Source organism: Tachypleus tridentatus, chromosome 9 (genome assembly GCF_004210375.1).
Source record: "Tachypleus tridentatus isolate NWPU-2018 chromosome 9, ASM421037v1, whole genome shotgun sequence".
Taxonomy (NCBI): Eukaryota; Metazoa; Arthropoda; class Merostomata; order Xiphosura; family Limulidae; genus Tachypleus; species Tachypleus tridentatus.
The window spans coordinates 113,772,151-113,792,292 of NC_134833.1; the positions used below are offsets into that span (position 1 = coordinate 113,772,151).

General features: G+C 33.1%; 1 protein-coding gene across 4 annotated transcripts in view; it reads left to right on the top strand.

Moving 5' to 3' along the window:
• The first annotated feature begins 276 nt into the window (after positions 1–276).
• Positions 277–20,142, top strand: part of atl (atlastin GTPase) — a 67,210-nt gene continuing 47,344 nt past the window's right edge. Inside the window, exons 1-2 of one of the 4 annotated variants that reach the window (XM_076456596.1) lie at positions 13,943–14,237; positions 17,033–17,105. Coding sequence is in view for 1 of the 4 variants with exons in the window: in XM_076456594.1 (XP_076312709.1) it covers positions 14,213–14,237 (25 nt within the window). In the remaining 3 variants the exon portion in view is untranslated. Of the gene's footprint in view, positions 307–13,935; positions 14,238–17,032; positions 17,106–20,142 lie in introns of those variants that run through there. The other 3 variants (XM_076456597.1, XM_076456594.1, XM_076456595.1) reach the window with 3 other exon arrangements.

A 20,142-nucleotide genomic window follows, 5' to 3' on the forward strand; every position in this document is an offset into this window, starting at 1 on the left:
TGGACCCGTGACCCTCAAATTATGAGAGTTGAACGCCTTAACCCACCTGGTCTTGCCGGGCCCACATGTGATCTGGAAAAGAAATAAATAGAAATATCTGTTACGCTTAATTTTGATTGTATTTACGCTTGAATTTGATTATTTGTAATTAAGCACAAAGCTACACGATGGGCTATCTGCTCACCACCGGTATCGAAACGCGGTTTCTAGTGATGAAACTTCGGCAGACATACAAATGTGCCACTAGGGGGGTGGACATTACGCTTGAAACAGAACACTTTCGTGAACCCTGTGCAAGAACATCTGGTATGTTAGATGAAAATTTAAATGTAGTAATATTACCTGAAATATGGTTTAAATTGAAGACTAAAATATTTTCTGTTTAAATAAGTGTAAAACATTAATAAAGCAGGTGCTAAAATTGCTTTAGATAAAAAATAAACACAAATAATTTAAGTATAAAATTTAAAAATAAATAATATGATGGCGTACTTGTGATATGAATTTAGTGTTAATAAGGTAACAAAAACTGATTAACCATTATTTACTTTTTTCTATTGTATATTGGTATATAAAAGACATTTTAATGCTTCTAAAAAACGTGGTTAAAACACCAAATTACTTATTTTTAATTTTATACTAAATTTTTTGTTGTAGCTTCTTGGAAGCGTTTAACTTGAACAGCAAACCGTGAGTGAAACTACAACGCTTCAATTGATTTAAACAATTTCTATTCGGGCCTATAGCGACGAATAGCATGTATTAAAATATTAAGTAGTGAAGTTTATTGTCAGAATAACTGTATTGTTGAAATAATAACCTGCTACCTATAGCAAACAAAAATTCGATATAAGTTACAAACCGAAGTAACAAAAGTTAAGATGAAAAATAATTATAAGTACAGGCGCCATCCTTTTCCAATGTTATTTTGTGGTCGTTATTGTTTGATGAGAAAACCTTTAATTTTTCTGTTAGTGCACTTAATGACTGAAAATGATTTGTACAGAAAATGGCGGTTTCATATCGCGTGTTATTTGTCCATGATTGGTTTAAAAATTATCTGCAACTGCGCCTCCTTCACGTTATTTGTTTTTTATTTTATTTTAAAAAGAGTTAACATCTTTTCCTATCCTTGTGTATGTGGTTATTTTGGTTTCTCTAATGTACGTATGATGGCAGATGTCACTTATAAGTTGATAAATAACACCGAAGAAAAGAGGCATATCTTTTGATTGCAAACATCTTTTTCTTCTTTTTTTTAAAGACGACTTTATTACAGTGAAGGGTTGTGTACTGGTATCTTAAAAGTTGGCTGTGAGAGTTGGACATGGCCATTCTATAAATTTAATTGGAAGATGAGATTTTCGTATTATAATTGTTAGTGTTTTGGATATAGTTTCTTCAGTTAAAGATACCGTATTTGTTTGTGTTTTGTCTTTGAAAAGTTTCCTTTTTTCCTCTTAGTTTATCTGTGTTTCATGTTGGAATTGTAATGGTCCCATTTTTGCACGTCGTATTCCTTGAAAATTTGTTCGATGTAAAAAGTTGGATAATCGTTGCTCAAAATGAGTGATTTTAGTTCAAAGCGTACTGTGTTTTTCTCACTACAGTTTGAGTTGATTCTTTTTAATTATTCAACAATTTTACCATTCTTGGAAACTTTTGGATGATGGGAGTTAAAGATAGAAAAAGTTTTCTAATTAGTTTGCGAAACAAATAGATTGTACAGGGTGGCTCGTAAGTCACTACTCATCCATATGTAGGCCCATGTTTCTTCTTTTTTTTCTTTTTTTTTTAAAGACGACTTTATTACAGTGAAGGGTTGTGTACTGGTATCTTAAAAGTTGGCTGTGAAAGTTGGACATGACCATTCTATAAATTTAATTGGAAGATGAGATTTTCGTATTATAATTGTTAGTGTTTTGGATATAGTTTCTTCAGTTAAAGATACCGTATTTGTTTGTGTTTTGTCTTTGAAAAGTTTCCTTTTTTCCTCTTAGTTTATCTGTGTTTCATGTTGGAATTGTAATGGTCCCATTTTTGCACGTCGTATTCCTTGAAAATTTGTTCGATGTAAAAAGTTGGATAATCGTTGCTCAAAATGAGTGATTTTAGTTCAAAGCGTACTGTGTTTTTCTCACTACAGTTTGAGTTGATTCTTTTTAATTATTCAACAATTTTACCATTCTTGGAAACTTTTGGATGATGGGAGTTAAAGATAGAAAAAGTTTTCTAATTAGTTTGCGAAACAAATAGATTGTACAGGGTGGCTCGTAAGTCACTACTCATCCATATGTAGGCCCATGTTGAGGAAAATGTCTCACAGAGCATGACATCGCATAATATTATGCAGCGAGAATGAGGGACAGCACACAGATACACTGGATGCATAAAATATATGGATGGGTAGGGACTTACGGGCCACCTTGTATATTATTGTCATTATCGACTGTCAGGGTAATATTAAATAAATCTATACTTCTCTTTCACTTGAATGCTTCAGGGTGGATTGGATGTTGTGGTATATGAAGTTCAGAAAGTCTGAAAATATGATTAAAGAAGGAAGATCGTGGTTCCATAGTTCAAATAGTTGGCATTATTTCCTCAAGCAACAAATCTCTATTTTGACTTCATATCTAAAAGATATACTTAGGAAAGTCAAAACAGAGATTCGTAGTTTGAGGAAATAATGTCAGCACCATGTCTCAAACATTAATCTTGTTTCTTTACTTTTTGGAACTGTATTTTCACCTTAAGCAACCTATCCTGTTTCTGTAATTTTGTGAAGATCGGTATTCTCCCTTTTTAAATTAACAATTTTTGATAATACTGCAGATTAGCAGTTAAGTTGTCGCTTGGTTCAAGAGAATCAGTTCTCTGCTCTTCCTTCATTTGCAACGCTAAAATCAGGAGTTCGATTCCCCTCGGTAGGTTCAGCAGATAGCCCGATGTGGCTTTGCTATAAGAAAAAAACCACAGACATCCTTCATTTGTTTGTCACCTTTATAAAAAAAACGACAAAATTACCAAGATTTATCAATCAGTATTCAATACTCAGACTTTTCGTTTGATTATTTCTTTCTTTTTGTTAATATTTGCAGAAATTCGTAATGACGAGAAACCCATTTTAATTGAAAATGACCTAAGAAGGTCGCAACGTTGTTCTGTACTTTAATTTAATTAAAGTTTTAATACCGATGAGAATACAGATTTGCAGAAGGTTACTTTGAAGGACTACTGAAGTGACATAACGGGCTCATTGTATTAAGAAAAGAAGCTATACATTTTGAAAATGATATTTTATTTCTTGAGAGGGAAAAACGTGGTTATCTTTGTCTCTAAAAGACATTTCTAAGTTGGTTTATTCTCTGCAAAGTTTTATAGTTTGTTTTGAATTTCGCGCAAAGCTATTCGAGGACTATCTGCGTTAGCCGTCCCTAATTGAGCAGTGTAAAATCAGAGGGAAGGAGTTAGTCATCATCACCCACCTCCAACTTTTGGGCTGCTCTTTTACCAACGAATAGAGGGATTGACCGTCACATTATAACGCTCCCACGGCTGAAATGGCAAGCATGTTTGGTGTGACAGGTATTCGAACCCGCGACCCTCAGTTTACGAGTCGAGTTCTTAACCACCTGGCCATGCCGGGCCAAGCAATATTTTTCGGACCAACCTGAAGGCAAAATTGCTTGAGCCTCTGCAGTATTTGGTAGATTTATAAAGTAAATTAACTCATTCTGTAGTTTAATTTTATATATAACTTTGGGACCGGCATGGCCAGGTGGATTAAGGCGTGCGACTCGTAATCCGAGGGTCGCGGGTTCGCATTCCCGTCGCGCCAAACATGCTTGACCTTTTAGCCGTAAGGGCGTTATAATGTGACGGTAAATCCCACTATTCGTTAGTAAAAGAGTAGCTCAAGAGTTGGTGGTGGGTGTTGATGACTAGCTGCCTTCCCTCTAGTCTTACACTGCTAAATTAGGGACGGCTAGCGCAGATAGCCCTCGAGTAGCTTTGCGCCAAATTCAAAAACAAAACAAAAACAAAGAATGTTAGTAGAACAGGTTACTGTTCCTAATCTTCAGGTTGTAGTTAAACTGGTATGCATATCCTTGAACTGTCGTAAAGTCTGACACCTAGGGCTTTTTACCTCCATGTAAATTGTTATCATCATACGTGACTGGTGATTTAATAGCCTTGATGGGTTGCTAACCTGCCGATCGTGTGAACAGGTAGAAGTGTTGCAAACGGTGTTTGCTGATTGGAGGACACTTGACGCTGACAGAGAGTTTTTGGCCGGACCAGTATGTCTTAAGAATTGCTGGTCAGTTGTAGAAGGAACACGTTCGTAGAAAATTAGACGCTCCTTTAGTCTGGCTAGTGATCACGTGCCTTACATTTATAGTTGTGGAGATTACATGTTTTTGTGGATAGACATTATGTCTATACTTTAATAAGTGATCAAAGCATTTTTAGAATTCCTCATTTTTTTTTCTATATATGTTGATGTTCTTCATACCAACGGCATTTATAAAAATATTTATTTACAAATAATTTTGTTGCTGTTGTTTTTTTTAATAGGATCATTGTTGGCTGAAGAGCCCTGACATGGCCAAGCGTGTTAAGCCATTCGACTCGTAATCCGAGGGTCGCGGGTTCCAATCCCGGTTGCACCAAACATGCTCGCCATTTCAGCCGTGGGGGCGTTATAATGTTTCGGTGAATCTCATTGTTTGTTTGTAAAAGAGTAGCCCAAGAGTTGGTGGTGGGTGGTGGTGACTAGCTGCGTTTCTTCTTGTCTTACACTGCTAAATTTGGGACGACTAGCTCGAGTAGCTTTGCGCGAAATTCAAAAGAAAAAAAAAAAAAGAAGAGCGACTACACTGTTGCGAAAGGCTACCACTGCCCAACTAAACAATACCTCATTATTTAAATTCTACGGTTTTAATTACGTAGTACAAACAGATTAGATTAGGAACATTGCAGCTTCTCCAGATATACCTGTTTTAAGTGCTTATATCTCACATACTGAGGACTTTATACCAAAAATTGTATTTTATGCGCAAACCGAAGTTTTTTTTGTTTCATCTTTTTATCAAAATGATAAAGAATTTATGACAAATAACAAGAAATGATAAAATGACTCAGTTACGCTATTTATTCATCATTTTAATCAGTCATCTTTGTTTCTTTGAATGGTTAAAAAACGATAATCCAAAAAACGACACCCCCTTAGGCCCGGCATGGCGAGGTGAGTTAAGGCTCTCGACTTGTAATCCTAGGGTCGTGGGTTCGAATCCTCGTCACACTAAACATGTTCGCCCTTTCGGCCGTGTGGGCGTTATAAAGTTTCGATCAATCTCACTATTCGTTGGTAAAAGAGTAGCCCAAGAGTTGGCGGTGGGTGGTGATGACTAGCTGCTTTCCCTCTAGTCTTACACTGCTAAATTAGGGACAGATAGCTCTCGTGTAGCTTTGTGCGAAATTCAAAACAAAAAAACAAACAGGACATACCCCAAACAAAAACGTGGGGAGAGGCGATTACATAAAAAGGAAGCGGGCGGCGACGCTAACCATTTTTCTTAAGGTGACCTTATGAAAAAAAAGAGAAATGGTAATGATCACGCCCAACACTGTTATGTTGATGGTAGTTAAATAAGCTGTGTATTTGTTTACTTTGAAGAGGACATGATTTAAATCTTCACTGTATTCTTTGATTTATTACATTTTAGAGATCAATGTGTCTGAATCTAAATTTATTTCACTTAATTTTTGAAGGGTAAGTTAACATTGGTGTGGGTGTTTATCTTATAGCAAAGCCACATCGGGCTATCTGCTCAGCCCACCGAGGGGAAACGAACCGCCTGATTTTAGCGTTGTAAATCCGAAGACATGCCACTGTACTAGCGGGGGACAAGTTAACCTTCCATAGATTCCGTTTGAGTTTTTTTACAGTTTGATTTTCATAATAATTCCTGTGGTGCATACTTGATAACTGTTAAACAGAACATACGTTTAACATATACTACCGTAAGCAACGTAGTATCTGTTTTCATGTTTAGTATAGCACAGTGTTGTCTGTTATATTCCCAGTGTTTTGATTCGGATTTTAGCTAAAGGGTGCCTAATTTTAAGATCAAGTAAGTTTGTGGAAGTATGCCTAGAATGTTTTAGATGACGTCACGAAAAGCTAATTAATTTGCAAACTATATATAAGTAAGGTTGTGTCATAAATAAGGAAACCAACAAGCAGTAAATAGTTAACGAATATTTAGTCAGTATACAACGTGTCAGTCAGTCAGTTTCATTTAGTGAAATATTCACTTTCAGTGAAGCATTTGGATTAGTGTTGCTTATCGTGTATATTTTAGTCATGTGATTCGATTAGCCACGAAATTGTGCTTGTAAGTTAATATTTTTGCGTTAATCGTAGTGCATTAGTGAGGCATTCTGCTTGGACGTTATTTGTAAATGTAAGCTTACACGTACAAGCTATAACAGTTTACAAGCTGGTAGAAAAATTAAAGCAGAAATAAACTAATTTGTGATCGTTATGTGGACTGAACTTCAAATTATTTTCCCCCAGATAATTTCCTTTTATAATAATATCTATTAATATCTGAGTGACAACTTCTTGTAATGTCAGTAAATATCATAGAAAAAGTTTGAATTTGCTGTTTTTCTTTCCTCTTATTTTATTACATTACAACCTCCAAACCAAAACAATGGTTTACAAAACAGTAAAAATATTTACTGAGGTGACTTAGTTTCAACAGGAGTATCTCCTTTTATAAGTATTATTAATAACTTGTGGTAAATTTTAAAAAATCCTAATTCTAGTGTCAACAGTGCTATCATTACCCGTTGAAGTTAGTTTTCTTTCAGAAATTTGGAGTTCGTTTAAAAAGCTTAAGTATATGGTGAAACAGGAATTATCAACCAACAACAGATAAACGATAAATATTACAAGTAGATTGTATTTAGAACTTGGTTACAAATACAACCTTCCAATGTTTGTTGAAACATTGCATGATAAAAGAAACCAAACAAGTAAAAAAAGGCTTTCAAAAAGGAAACAAATGTAGGGATGGCTAACATAAATACTTCATAAACAATGCAAATAAAATAGTAGGGATGGTATTTGCATCATTCCTACATAATATCACAGGCAGTAGTTAACATATATCAATGTATATATAACTATTTATTCGCGACTGAGTTATCCTATTTTTGTCCGTTCATATTATACTACACTGGGTGGTTGTGCTGTTATGTTGGGATGTAGCAAATGACATCCCTACTATTTTATTTGCATTATTTTTGCATGTTAACTCTGTATTATGAAACAAATGTAATACAAAATGTTGAAATTGACATTACAAGTTTACACAAGTCATTTTAATTATTATGCTTATTTTTTATTTTTTCTAATTGTGATATATACAAAAAGATTTTTCAAACACTAGAATAATATCGTATTACTATAATTTTTAACTTTTTTATTTGTTTTAAAGAGCTTTTTTCAAATTTGAATATGGGGTGAAGGATAACTTTTAGTGGCGGTCCAGGGTACGGCTGAACGCTCTTGATTTTCTAAAGGGTAAAAAATAATCAGTCCATCTTGGAGATATTTGATCTGAATGTTTCGTATATTATTTAATAATTTTTAAACAGATCAAACTATATACAGAGTGAGAATTGGCCCCGCCTTCATAAAAAGTTGCTTCATATCTGTTTTTATTTCTGATTCGTTTCCTCAAACTATATAGAGGCCGGCATGACCAGGTGGTTAAGGCGCTCGACTCGTAATTTGACGGTCGCGGGTTCGAATCCCCGTCGCACGAAACATGCTCGCCATTTCAGCCATGTAGGCGTTATAATTCTACGATCAATCCCACTATTCATTGGTAAAAGAATAGCCCAAGAGTTGGCGGTGGGCACATATATATGTTTTAACGGAACAAAATCTGGGTGTTTTTATTATTACATATTATACACAAATAAACCAATGAATGTATTTCGATTGCTTTGGCCCGGCATGGCCTAACGCGTAAGGCGTGCGACTCGTAATCCGAGGGTCGCGGGTTCGCGCCCGCGTCGCGCTAAACATGCTCGCCCTCCCAGCCGTGAGGGTGTATAATGTGACGGTCAATCCCACTATTCGTTGGTAAAGAGTAGCCCAAGAGTTGGCGGTGGGTGGTGATGACTAGCTGCCTTCCCTCTAGTCTTACACTGCTAAATTAGGGACGGCTAGCACAGATAGCCCTCGAGTAGCTTTGTGCGAAATTTCCAAACAAACAAACAAATCGATTGCTTTGGATCGCACACCTATTTGGAATAACACACGGTGAACAACATTTGTTATTAAAAGTATTCTAAGGTTCATGAATCATGATTATTCTATATAATTTGTTTATTTTTGTATAATATGTAATAATAAAAACGCCCAGATTTTGTTCCGTTAAAACATGTATACATATACGTGCTACATTTTGGTTTAGTTTGTTTTGAATTTTGCGCAAATCTACACGAGGGCTATCTGCGCTAGCCGTCCCTCATTTAGCAATGTAAGACTAGAGGGAAGGCAGTTAGTCATCACCACCCACTCTCAACTCTTGGGCTACTCTTTTACCAACGAATAGAGGGATTGACCACACATTATAACGCTCCCACGGCTGAAAGGGCGAGCGTGTTTGAAGTTATGGAGATTCGAACCCGCCACCCTCAGATTACGAGTCGAGTACCTTAACCACCTGGCCATGCTGGGCCGCTACATTTTGTCTCAGCTTTCAAGTTATTTTAATCTTTTAACCATTGTTTTCCTGCATGTTGATGAAGAAATACTGTGCTGTATTGGTGATTGAAATATCCATAGATTTTGCTCTTTGCCTGTTTAGTTAAGTTAAGTCATGGTTACTGGCTCATTCAGAATGAAATAAAACGTAGTATTTTTAATGTTTTCTTGTTACTTTGGATTTTATTTATGGAATTGAACTGTTTTTAAACCTTGTATATATTGTTGAATATTTAGTATAGATATTATTTCTGGACAAGGTTACTGTTATGCACAAATTTTTTGTTAACTAATTTTATAGTGCAATATTAGAACAATTTTTTGTCGACTACATGTATGTAACTATGGTATCTGGTAGATTTCCGGCAAAGCAGAGGAGTCAGTATTATTAGGAGGTTCGCTAATTTCATGTGTAGGTGTATTTCCCGACAGATATAAAGGTTGGGCCACAGACATTGTACTCGAAGTAAATGTTTAATGAATTTCACCACAGTGTACAATACAAACAACACCTCAAAGTAATACCGCAGATTGAAATAGGGCAAGTAGTTGTGTAGGTATGAAAAGAAAGAGCGAACAGTATGGCTATCCAGATCAGTTGAAACTTTATTAAACCAAAATCTCCTGTTAGCTCATTTTATTCCTTCTTACAGGACCCCATCCATCAAAAGAATGATACTACAATAACAGGTTTTAACTTAATCGTTATATTGACTGTATAAAACAGAATAGTATCATGTCTTACAGCATTTCCGGTCTACTTCTCGGCCTCTCCTCTCGCTTGATCTGACAACCCTTGCAAGCAAACTAAAAATTGCGAAAACTATAGGCAGACCCCTTTAGTTTTAATTAATATATGAGTTTCGATTATCATATAAGTCAAGCAAGGGATGAAGATAAATTCAACAAATTTCTGACCACCCTTGGGTTATTAAACCTAAACACCTGTCACGACTGAAAACGTAACAGATGTGCATGTATTGATATGTTAGTCAATGATATAAGATAAAATGTAAGTAATTTTCAAACTTATCTCAGAGCATGTTAATGCTGTATTATTAAACAAATGTAAAAAAAATGTAGTTTAGAGGCCACCTTCACTCTCTTAATTTTTAAAAGAATAAAATGTAACAATCAAAGTTTTCAAAATGTAAAATTATACAAAAATAATATACTGACTGTATTATCACAGAGACAGGTGAAGATATTAAAAGTTCTTTCTAATCTAACCGAAATCTCTTTAAGGAATCGGTGGAAATTTAGAAATAGTGAACTGTATTCAAAAGTGGTAAACATCAGTGTGAAACCCTTAAAATTCTAAAACAAATTCTAGTCGATTTGCTTCAAATCTGTGCCAATATATGATGAATAGTCTATGTAGTTTATCAAAAATCTTTGTAACATCTTTGAAAAATCTGGCAAAGTAACTCGACATATAATTTCTCAAGCTCCAACACTGTTTAAAATATGGCAACAAACTATCGAGGTTTTGACTTAAGATGGTTCAGCATGGACAGATGGTGAAGGCACTCGACTCGTAATCCGGGGGTCACGGGTTCGAATTCCCGTCAAACCAAACATGCTCGCCCCTTCAGCCGTTGGGTCGTAATAATGTTCGGTCAATCTTGCTATTCGTTGGTAAAAGAGTAGCTCAAGAGTTGGCGGTGGGTGGTGATGACTAGTTGCCTTCTCTCTAGCCTTACACTGCTAAATTAGGGACAGCTAGCGCAGATAGCCCTCGTGTAGCTTTGCGCGAAATAAAAAACAACAACCAACCAACCTTATGCTATATGTATGGCACCATGACAGTTATTTGCAGCAAAAAAGTGTTTTTTTAATACAAAAGAATTCACTAGCCAGAATAAAAAATAGACAAACTCAAGATAAGATAAAATAAAAGTAAACTAAAATTACAGTACAAAATAACAATATATACAAGATCAAAATATACTATAATGATAAAATTGAAATTCCAGCCAGCTACATTACAAAATCAAAAGTAATAATTAAAGATCGTTAAACAAAATAGAACGAAAGTAACCTTCACATAATACAAATAAAATAAAACACGGCATGAGCGAAGTAGGATATAAGACAAAAGAAAATACACAAATACAAAACAATCACACACACAGTTTTGAAAAAGGAAGACTATGCGTACTAACAGTTAAGGATTTAGCACCAAATACGAGTTGTTTACGTGAATGTGACGGTTATTTTGTTGGTTTCCTTTTAGGAATCAAACTCAGATTCGGCATTAACTATTTTGTTCACGGTAATTGCATCATATAATTTCAAAACCAGAAAAAATTAACACTGGTTGCTGTGTTAATGACACAATGTTGTCACCTACAGTGTTGATTGGCATTGGCTAATAGTCCATGACACAATGAGTAAAACAGTTTCAGGTTCATCAGAAAAACTGGCTACAAAATGTTGATTTGAATCTATCATGCGTGTTCTTCTTCTGATAGCATTATAATATTCATTTTGAACCCATACTTTTTTTCTGAACATTTACTAGTTTTACATACCACTTAGCCAAGGAAGCTGTTAAATTCATTTTCTTTTAAGTTTCATATATTCCTACATTGTCCTGGAAATAAGATAATATTTGCTACCACCTAGAATAAAACATTGCTTAATACTACATATTGTGCAAAGATGTCTACAGTTTAGCAGGTAATGTCTAGAAGTAATGCATCATCTGTGTTGAAATGAGAATTACCAGACATATGGATTGCACATATCGTTTGCGATAAATGCAAGGTTTCCTATGGACAAAGGAAAGCTACAATTAAATAGCCCACTACCTGGTTTTAACATTAATGGTTAGAAGAGAATGTCCAGTAATAGCAGTTGTCCAAGGTAATTATAAACACAAACACACATACTGTGTTATGTTTCTTTGTAATAATACATAATACGTATTTTGTTTTACACCTTTTGTCCAGTTTATTGAATTCATTTAACATTGATTCATGACAACATCACATGAAACCTATAAAGCTGTAGCTTTTATTCAAACAAATAACAATTTGAGCAAGTGTATCCTACTTTCCTGACAGAAATAGGTGTCTGCAATGGTTATATCATTGCAGCAAGAAGTTGCAATGCGCCTTACTGCATCAATCATGCACCATGGAGCACCATTTCATTCTTTTTTTTAAACTCAATTTAGTAAAGACTTTTTACACCGAAATTCAATTCATCTGCTATACAAACAATGTACACATTAAAATAACAACGCTTAAACTCACTATAGGTCTTTCTTGTAGATCGACTAGTGGAGTATTAAGCTAAGAAAGTGTGCTTAAATCTGGAATGCTAACTAGCTTTCTGTGGCCACAGCACAAACATTACCTTATGATTTTATTCCCTGACATCATCGACCGGCTGTCACTTTCCGTCTATGTTATAATTGGCCAGCAAAAGATATTTCAGTTATAATTCATACAAACTCAGATGCCTTATCTAATGCCAAAATATCTTCGAGGACAAAAGAGACGTCATTTGCTAAAGAAATGAAGAAACTAAAACAAAACATGTTATCAACTTTCTGGACTACATGTTACTGCCATGATAATGAATAAACTAAAAAAAAAAAAAAAAAACCTTTAGAAAGTATAAAACCTACTATATGTTGCATATCATATAGACAGTTTTACAATTTTATCTGACTACATTTTATTATCAAAATGAAAGAGAAGAATGTCTTCAGTCTCTTGACTAATGACTAACTTTTCCTTATTCATCAAACATCAACGGTTTACTTTATTTTAAAAAGTTAGGACTATTTTACACGAAAACAAAGGCAAATAGTTATTGTGTAAATTAAATATTTGCTTCACCTGGGACTACATATAGCTGAGTATGTCATATTAAGAAGGCCCAGCAGGGCTAGGTGGTTAAGGGACTCGACTCGTAATCCGAGGGGCGCGGGTTCGGATCCCCGTCACACCAAACATACTTGCCCTTTTAACCATGGGGGCGTTATAATATGATGTTCAATCCTACTATTCGTTAGTAAAAGAGTAGTCCAAGAGTTGACGGTGGATGGTGATGATTAGCTGCCTTCCCTCTGGTCTTGCACTGCTAAATTAGGGACGGTTAGCGCAGATAGCCCTCGTGTAGCTTTGCGCGAAATTCAAAATAAACATATCAAGTAAAATATTTTGAATATGCAAACTGGTAAATCACATGACAACCACTGTTGATATAAATCCCCTGTGAAACAGCGTTTATTAAACTATGCTTTGACATCATTTGCTATTTCATAGGCAGTGTGCTACTATTGAAAAATTAGTATTTTTCCGGTGGGTCATATAATATCCCTTTGTAATGCAAAATATTTTTACACTTAGGTACTAAAGATGTTTTCAGATCAGGTACTTAAAATTTCTAAGATGGGGATGTTCCTTGTTTTTAATAGCATTGAAGAAGTAAGGAATCTGGATTAACTTTGAAATCCATGTCTATCAAGAAAAGAGACCTACAACAAGTTATGCACCAACATAGTAAGTGTCTATTAACAGTTAGGAATTCATGAACATAAAGGTCAGTGACAAAATCCATCCACGTGCCCCAGGCAACTTATTCAAGAAGAATCTCTGTAAAAGTGACAGAGGTCGTGTTCAGAAGTTGCTTCCACAATATATCTGGTCCACCGTCAGATAAATAAAACAGCTAGAGAATTAAATTGGCATTCACAGTATTTCATTTAAAGTCGTATACCCATGAAGTTTCCGATACAGTGCCTATACAGTTTTTGCGACAAGATAGTTGAAAAAGGTGCTGGTAATATTGTTGTTCTCGTACGATGGATGACTTATTGAAAACCTCCAGGAACAGTTGGTGTGGTTTCGATATGATAATCGTACAACAGAGCTTTTTGTAAAAGAAAGCAGTCTGCTCGGACACTATCATAAATGTTTAATTAAATACTAAGAACACGAACCGAAATATTAAAACATGGCAGCTTAATACAAATATATGTTTACAACTGCAGTACCTACATATTACATATACTGTTAAAAAAAACCTGTTTTTTCATTTTTTGTACCACAACAGAGTGAAAGACGTATTTATTTTATTAAATTTCAGTGGTATAGCTACTTATAATTCCAACACGAGACATTTACGCAGATAAACATGTTCCAACTATTCTCATGCTTGACTAGTGTTCTGTTGTACATATGTGTATAAACATATTTGTACAAGGTTGTTATTAAGTTATTTACATTTAGAAAATTCGTTGTCTATTCTGTGTTGTTCTCAGACGTATATTAAATATGCTTTTGGTGGTTATCGATGTATTATTCTTTTCCTTTGAAGGAAGATAAGGTGCATGACCTTGAATTGAAACCGTACACTCGTTTTCCGTAACTTTTGTGAAGATAAATTTTCCTCGATATAGGGATGACGTGTGATAAAATGGAAGAAGGTTGGTCGTTAAGCCTATTATAAATAGTTTAATTTAAAAGGTGTTTGGTTGAGACAAAAAAAAAGAAAAAAGACAAATGCTCTAGAAATTGAAACGGACAAAAAGTGTGTTTATTAAAATGTAAACGCAATGGTAGAAACCTGCAACAGAATAACATTAACGTAAGGTAGCTTCCCCAAATGATTAGTACTAGTACTGAATAGTAGTGGTTGTAGTACAAGATTACTTTCCTGGTAATTAGTGCTAAAAATTAGTAGTGTAATTTGGTGGTTCTTTATTAATACTATTCATTGCTACTACTAGTTAATGGTAATAGTTGTAACTTAAGTTTTCGGTATTAATAACAGTATCACTGTTGTTATTATTAGACGTTCTTGTTGACCTGACTTATTATTGAGACCGAGTTATATAATATATTAATTATTACTAGTATTATATATAACATCTTAGTCATATTTAATTATAAAATGGTGTTATTATTATTATTATTACTGGTAATATTAACAACTAATATATTTGTTTTCAACTTGTGTCTGATTTAACATAATTTACTGTTTTACTCCGGTTGTGAGTCTTAACTTTTGTTGTTTTTTTAGCTTTAGTTAGTTTTAGGCTTGTGTTACTAATATCTCATCATAGCTCTAATTGTAAACCCCAGAATAGCGATTTATTTTTGTACCATTCGTTACTGATTGAGGCCAAATGTTACATCATAATATCAATAAGTAACTTTATGTTTTTACCCATAATATTCACTTCAGCATAAAGAACAGGCCAAAATACTAAGTGAAATAACTATTTTTTATGTGAAGTACAAGGGTCTCAACAGTAATTATGGATTATTAGGAATTAATTGTATTGTTACTGGTATTCTTATTTACATTTTATTTGTGAAATATTCATGTTATGAAGTAGTCTTTAATCCAGATACTGTGGATCCAGTAGCAATTTGGTACATAAATGGTTTAGAAAAATCCATTTTTAAATATATAATGGTTTAGAAAAATGTGTTTAAAATTGTTGTATAGTTTTTATTGATAATTATTGTTTAGATTTTTTAGACTCTAGGGTGTTATATATCTGCTATCTGCATGAAGAATGAAATGAGTGGAAAGCCAAACTTGGTTCTTTAGTGTTAGATGTAAAAGGTTTAAACTTTGGAAATTAGTGACAGACTGGTTTATTAACTTTGACAGTGATAGGTCTTTTCAGTAGAAGTTATAAACTTCAGAAATGGTTTCCTTGTTAATATAATACTAAAATATGCAGTTACTTTGATTTCTTTTAAAATTGTGTTGGATAGGTAATGTGTAGGGTTGTATTTTAAAAGACTGGTGGGTGACCTCAAGACATGAGTTTATTATCACCATGTCTTTATTTTCATATTTTTCTGTTTTGTGTATGTTTAAATTATAAAATTGAAAGTAGAGATTTCAGTATACTTATAAACATTAGAAGCCTGGTTCTACTGTTCTTATTTGAAAATGATTCCTTGGTTAGAATTATAACCTTGTATAAAGTTCAGTAAATTTTACTGAAACTGAACTTACATTGGCAAAGAATATGAATTTAAAAACTATGTGATATGGTGATAGAGGTTAAAGAGGGACCATACTCAACTGATTGGTCATCTGTTTTTAGATTAAATTTAAATTTTAGGTTATTATATTTTGGTAACCTTTGCAATTGTGAAAATTTCTCATCATTGTATCAAGTTAACCATTTGCAATTCATAAGCTGTTTTTATATATATCATATTTGGAGCTCTACAGTTACTGGAATTTGTTAATTGGTTAATTGATGGTTCCATTAATTGATTAGAATAGTATTCCTTAAGCCATGGTATTAAAAAAAAAAAAAAAAGCCAGTTGCTTTCCTTCTGGTCACCAGTTCAAAATAATAATAAGTATGTGATGGATGATGCCTTACATGTTTTTGCAGTTCAAAATTAGTGCCTATAGTAGATAGCTTTTAGCAGCTTTGCCATAACAATGATGGAGTAGCAGGATTGGTGGCTATGAGAATCAAATACAAGACTTTTGAATCACAGTTACCCTTCACTACTCATCATAGCTGAACAGACTTGAAGTCAAAACAAATTTATTTTAGTTGCTTGGATAGTTGGAATAATTGAAAATATTAATAATCCAAAATGTGCATGATTTCAGTTGTTTATTAACATAACATTTGATTTAACCATAATTTTGATTAATTGATGGAGTAATTGAAAGCAGCAATAGTTGTAAACATTATTTTTAATAAGTTCATTATTTTTTTAACAGCTGATATACTTTTAGTTTTAGTTGATTATTTTCATGACAAATGATTCAATTGTAATTCTGATTAATCAGTTGTTAGAAAAATCAAATGCTAACATTTGGAAATATTAATTTGGATTAATAAAATTACATTTAAGTTTGCATTTTCCTTCATGAGCTACCTAGATATCTTGTGAACTTCAGTATGCATGTTACTCTTCTTTTCTTAAGGGTGAAGAGATTGTAAGTTATCTCCAAAAGAACTTTTCCTTTCCAAGAATTATCCTTACAGCCTTCTTTTGAACTCTTTTCAATAAATTGATATCCTTTCTTTGATATGGAGGCCAAAACTGCAGATAATATTCTAAGTAAAACCCATGTGATTTGTTTATTTAATTACACATTTTTGACTTGTAGTAAATGTGTGTATAAATATATACTTTTTTTTTAGTTTACTACTCTCAACAGAACGCTGTCTTACTTAATGGTTTAAGTAACTAATTTCTTGTTGTTCTTAGATTCTTTTCTTTAATGCAGATTGTCCTTGAATAGCTATGTGCAAAATCTGACAGATGAGCAAACAGTCATTTCATTCAACCACATCATTAAGGTGATCCCCATCAATATTAAATGTGATTCAAAAATTGTAATGTAGATGTATTATTGCGTGCTTGATACAATTAAAATTGGGAACTGGCATACTATAGAGTACAAGAACTGACATTTTAATGTGTTAGAAGTATAACTAGACTGCTTCAAGGTTGTAAGACAAGATTTCATTGTTTCTTAGGTTCAACTCATTACTTTTTATGAGATTTTGTACACTAATATAAATATTTTATAATACTTTTAATAATTATTTGTTTAAGTTTATTTATTGTTAATATATACTAATCAAGTGAAAATGATTGAAACAAGTCATAAGAACATGAGGAAAAAACAATGTTTGTTTGAAGTTAAGCACAAAGTTACAAATAAGCCATCTGTTCTCCGCCCAGTGTGGGTATTGAAACCTGGTTTTTTGCATTGTAAGTCTACAGACTTGTAGTTGTGCCACTGGGGGGCCAAAACAAAAGGTAACATAAAAAGATCTTTCCTATTATAAATTTCCCTTTACAAAAAATGAGTTACTGAGAATTGTAAGTAACTTAGCTTTTGTTGTTTTGACTTTCTTGTTTCAATACTTTTTGTAGTATTTGAAGCTTTCTGTATTACTATAGCTTGCTACGTTATATGAATATCAATCCCAATTTGTCTTGATAAAATTTAAGATTTTTTTATTGTACTTGTTTCCTTTTTTTTCAACTTTTTTGTACACCAACAGTACCAAGTGTTGGGTGCATGTGTACCCAAGTCAGTTTTATTACTCATCAGTAATTCTATCAACCGATCCATACTTCTCTATGTACAGTTGATAAAGATATGTCATATCCAGTCTGGTAATAATATTGCTTCTAATTAAAAATGTTTTTAAAAAGCTGGGCCTAAAGTGTGATAATTTTATTATTTTATTAAATTTTAAAACATGGTCTAATTTCTGTTTCAGACAGTAAAACTGTGTTATATATGGAAAAATAGATTACATGAATAAGCCTATTAAAGAAAGGCATTATAAATTAAGATTTAGAATTCATAGATATATTAAAATGTTAGAATATTTTAATGTTTCTTTCAAGGTTTGAGCAATTTGATACAGTTTTTTCTTTCATGATTGCACATACCTGAAACAGTATGTTAACCACATGCCAGTACAGTTCTTTGAATATTTTTCCAACTGCTATGTAAAATTATTTTGTGTAGCTGCTGCTGCTGTCAACATCTTTTGAACCAAGTTATTACCCACAACAAAATATTATTGTTGAAAATTTGGTTATGTCTGAGCTTTCATAAATTTTAAATCTGTTACCTCTAGTTAATCAGATTTACATTTCCAGCTCTTTAGCTCAATCATCAAGCAAACCACTTCATCAAAGAATACTGTGAAAAAGTTCTTTGTTTTGAATATTTGATTTGGGTATCTTTTGGTTATTCTATGCTTGTAGGAAAATTAATATTGTTGTACCTTACCTTCATGACTTAGCTAAAATTACATTTTAAGCATAATTCTGTTAGCTTGTTTTAAACAAGAGGATTAGAGCTGCATATGTTAGTCTAAGTAAAGGCTAACTGGTGCCTCATTTAAACTTTCAAGAACCTTCTTGCTTTTAATTTTATAATCCTGTAAAGAGAAGTAAGGTGTTTATTGTTTTGCTATTATTATTGCAGCTGAATATTAAGCCAAAACATTTAAATCCATTCTATCTTTTTTTTTAATTCTTAAACATTAATGTACTTTTTACATAAGACTCAAACCCTTCCCAACATTCCGTGATCGAAGTGCATGTCTTTATTCTCCTTGTTGTTGAAATCAAATCCATAAAAACAGGCAGTTGATATTTTCCATTTTTAGCATTATTATCAAATAATAAAATATTTTTTTTCTGAGAAACTATCAAAACTGTTGAACTAAATTATTAAGAACATTAATTATAGCATTTGAACAAACACCCATTCATCTCTACTTATGTTTTCTACTGCTAAATCAGTTTATTTTCTACTTTAGTTGTTCGTGTCAATTTCGAAGTTTTCTGCTTGATAATGATCTCTTGTTTATTAATGACTTTCAAAATGCAAGATGTAAAATTACAGAATTACCCTCATTCACATGAATAAAAAAACCTCAAAAACTTACTTTTGTAAGGTTAGAAAACCTTCTTTAAAACATCACTCAGAAGTGACAGTTAAATTAAGAATTTTCAATTTTTTTTCTGTATATTCTGATATCTTTCTTACAAATTGTTGTAGTTAGAGCTATAATAAAATAAAAAGGAAGCAAGTCTGTTTGCAACTTTTTTATAACTAAGTAATTATTTTACATCAGTTTATGAGATTTCTAACAGCATCTTTTAATGTAGAAAAGTTTCTCTTCTATATTAAACATAATTTAAAAAGTAACTAGTTGTATTTTATTTTCAAAACCTGCTTAAATGGAGCAGTCCATCATATTAAAATGTTTCTCCTTCATCTTACACTGTGCCATGGGTCTAATCAATTAACTTTGATCAAAACAAACAACATTTTAACATCCTGCCTAAAATTTATTATTTAATCTTAGCTTGAAAGAACTTTGAAATGAAGATTTTGATTGTAAAAGCTTCAAAGGTGATCTGTGTTCATATTACCATGTACTACTACCAAATGTTGTTAGTGTTTAAGACTTAGGCAGTGTTTTTTAACTTGTTATATTGGCATCCAACTAACAGTGCAACTGAGGACTTTCTGAATTAAACTGATAATGGCTTCATTCATTCTTGACTGAGTAGTTCACCTGTTGTTGTGTATAGGTTTAATTGTTGTTAAAATGAGATTGCCGGGTTGAAGTATCTAAGCTGTGTGTTGTTAGCTTGAGACTGTCACATGTATGTAATGAATTTAAGAAGGAGTTTTACTGCTTTATAATAGGACTGTGTAGTCTGTCTGTAGACATCCTGGTTAATATCTAAAAGCATGATCTAAAATTTTGAATAAATTTTTGTTGAAGTTTGAAAAGACTAAATTTGCTCCTTTTCTTTGCCAAAAAGTGTTGTTTTTTGCTTAGTATGTGATAT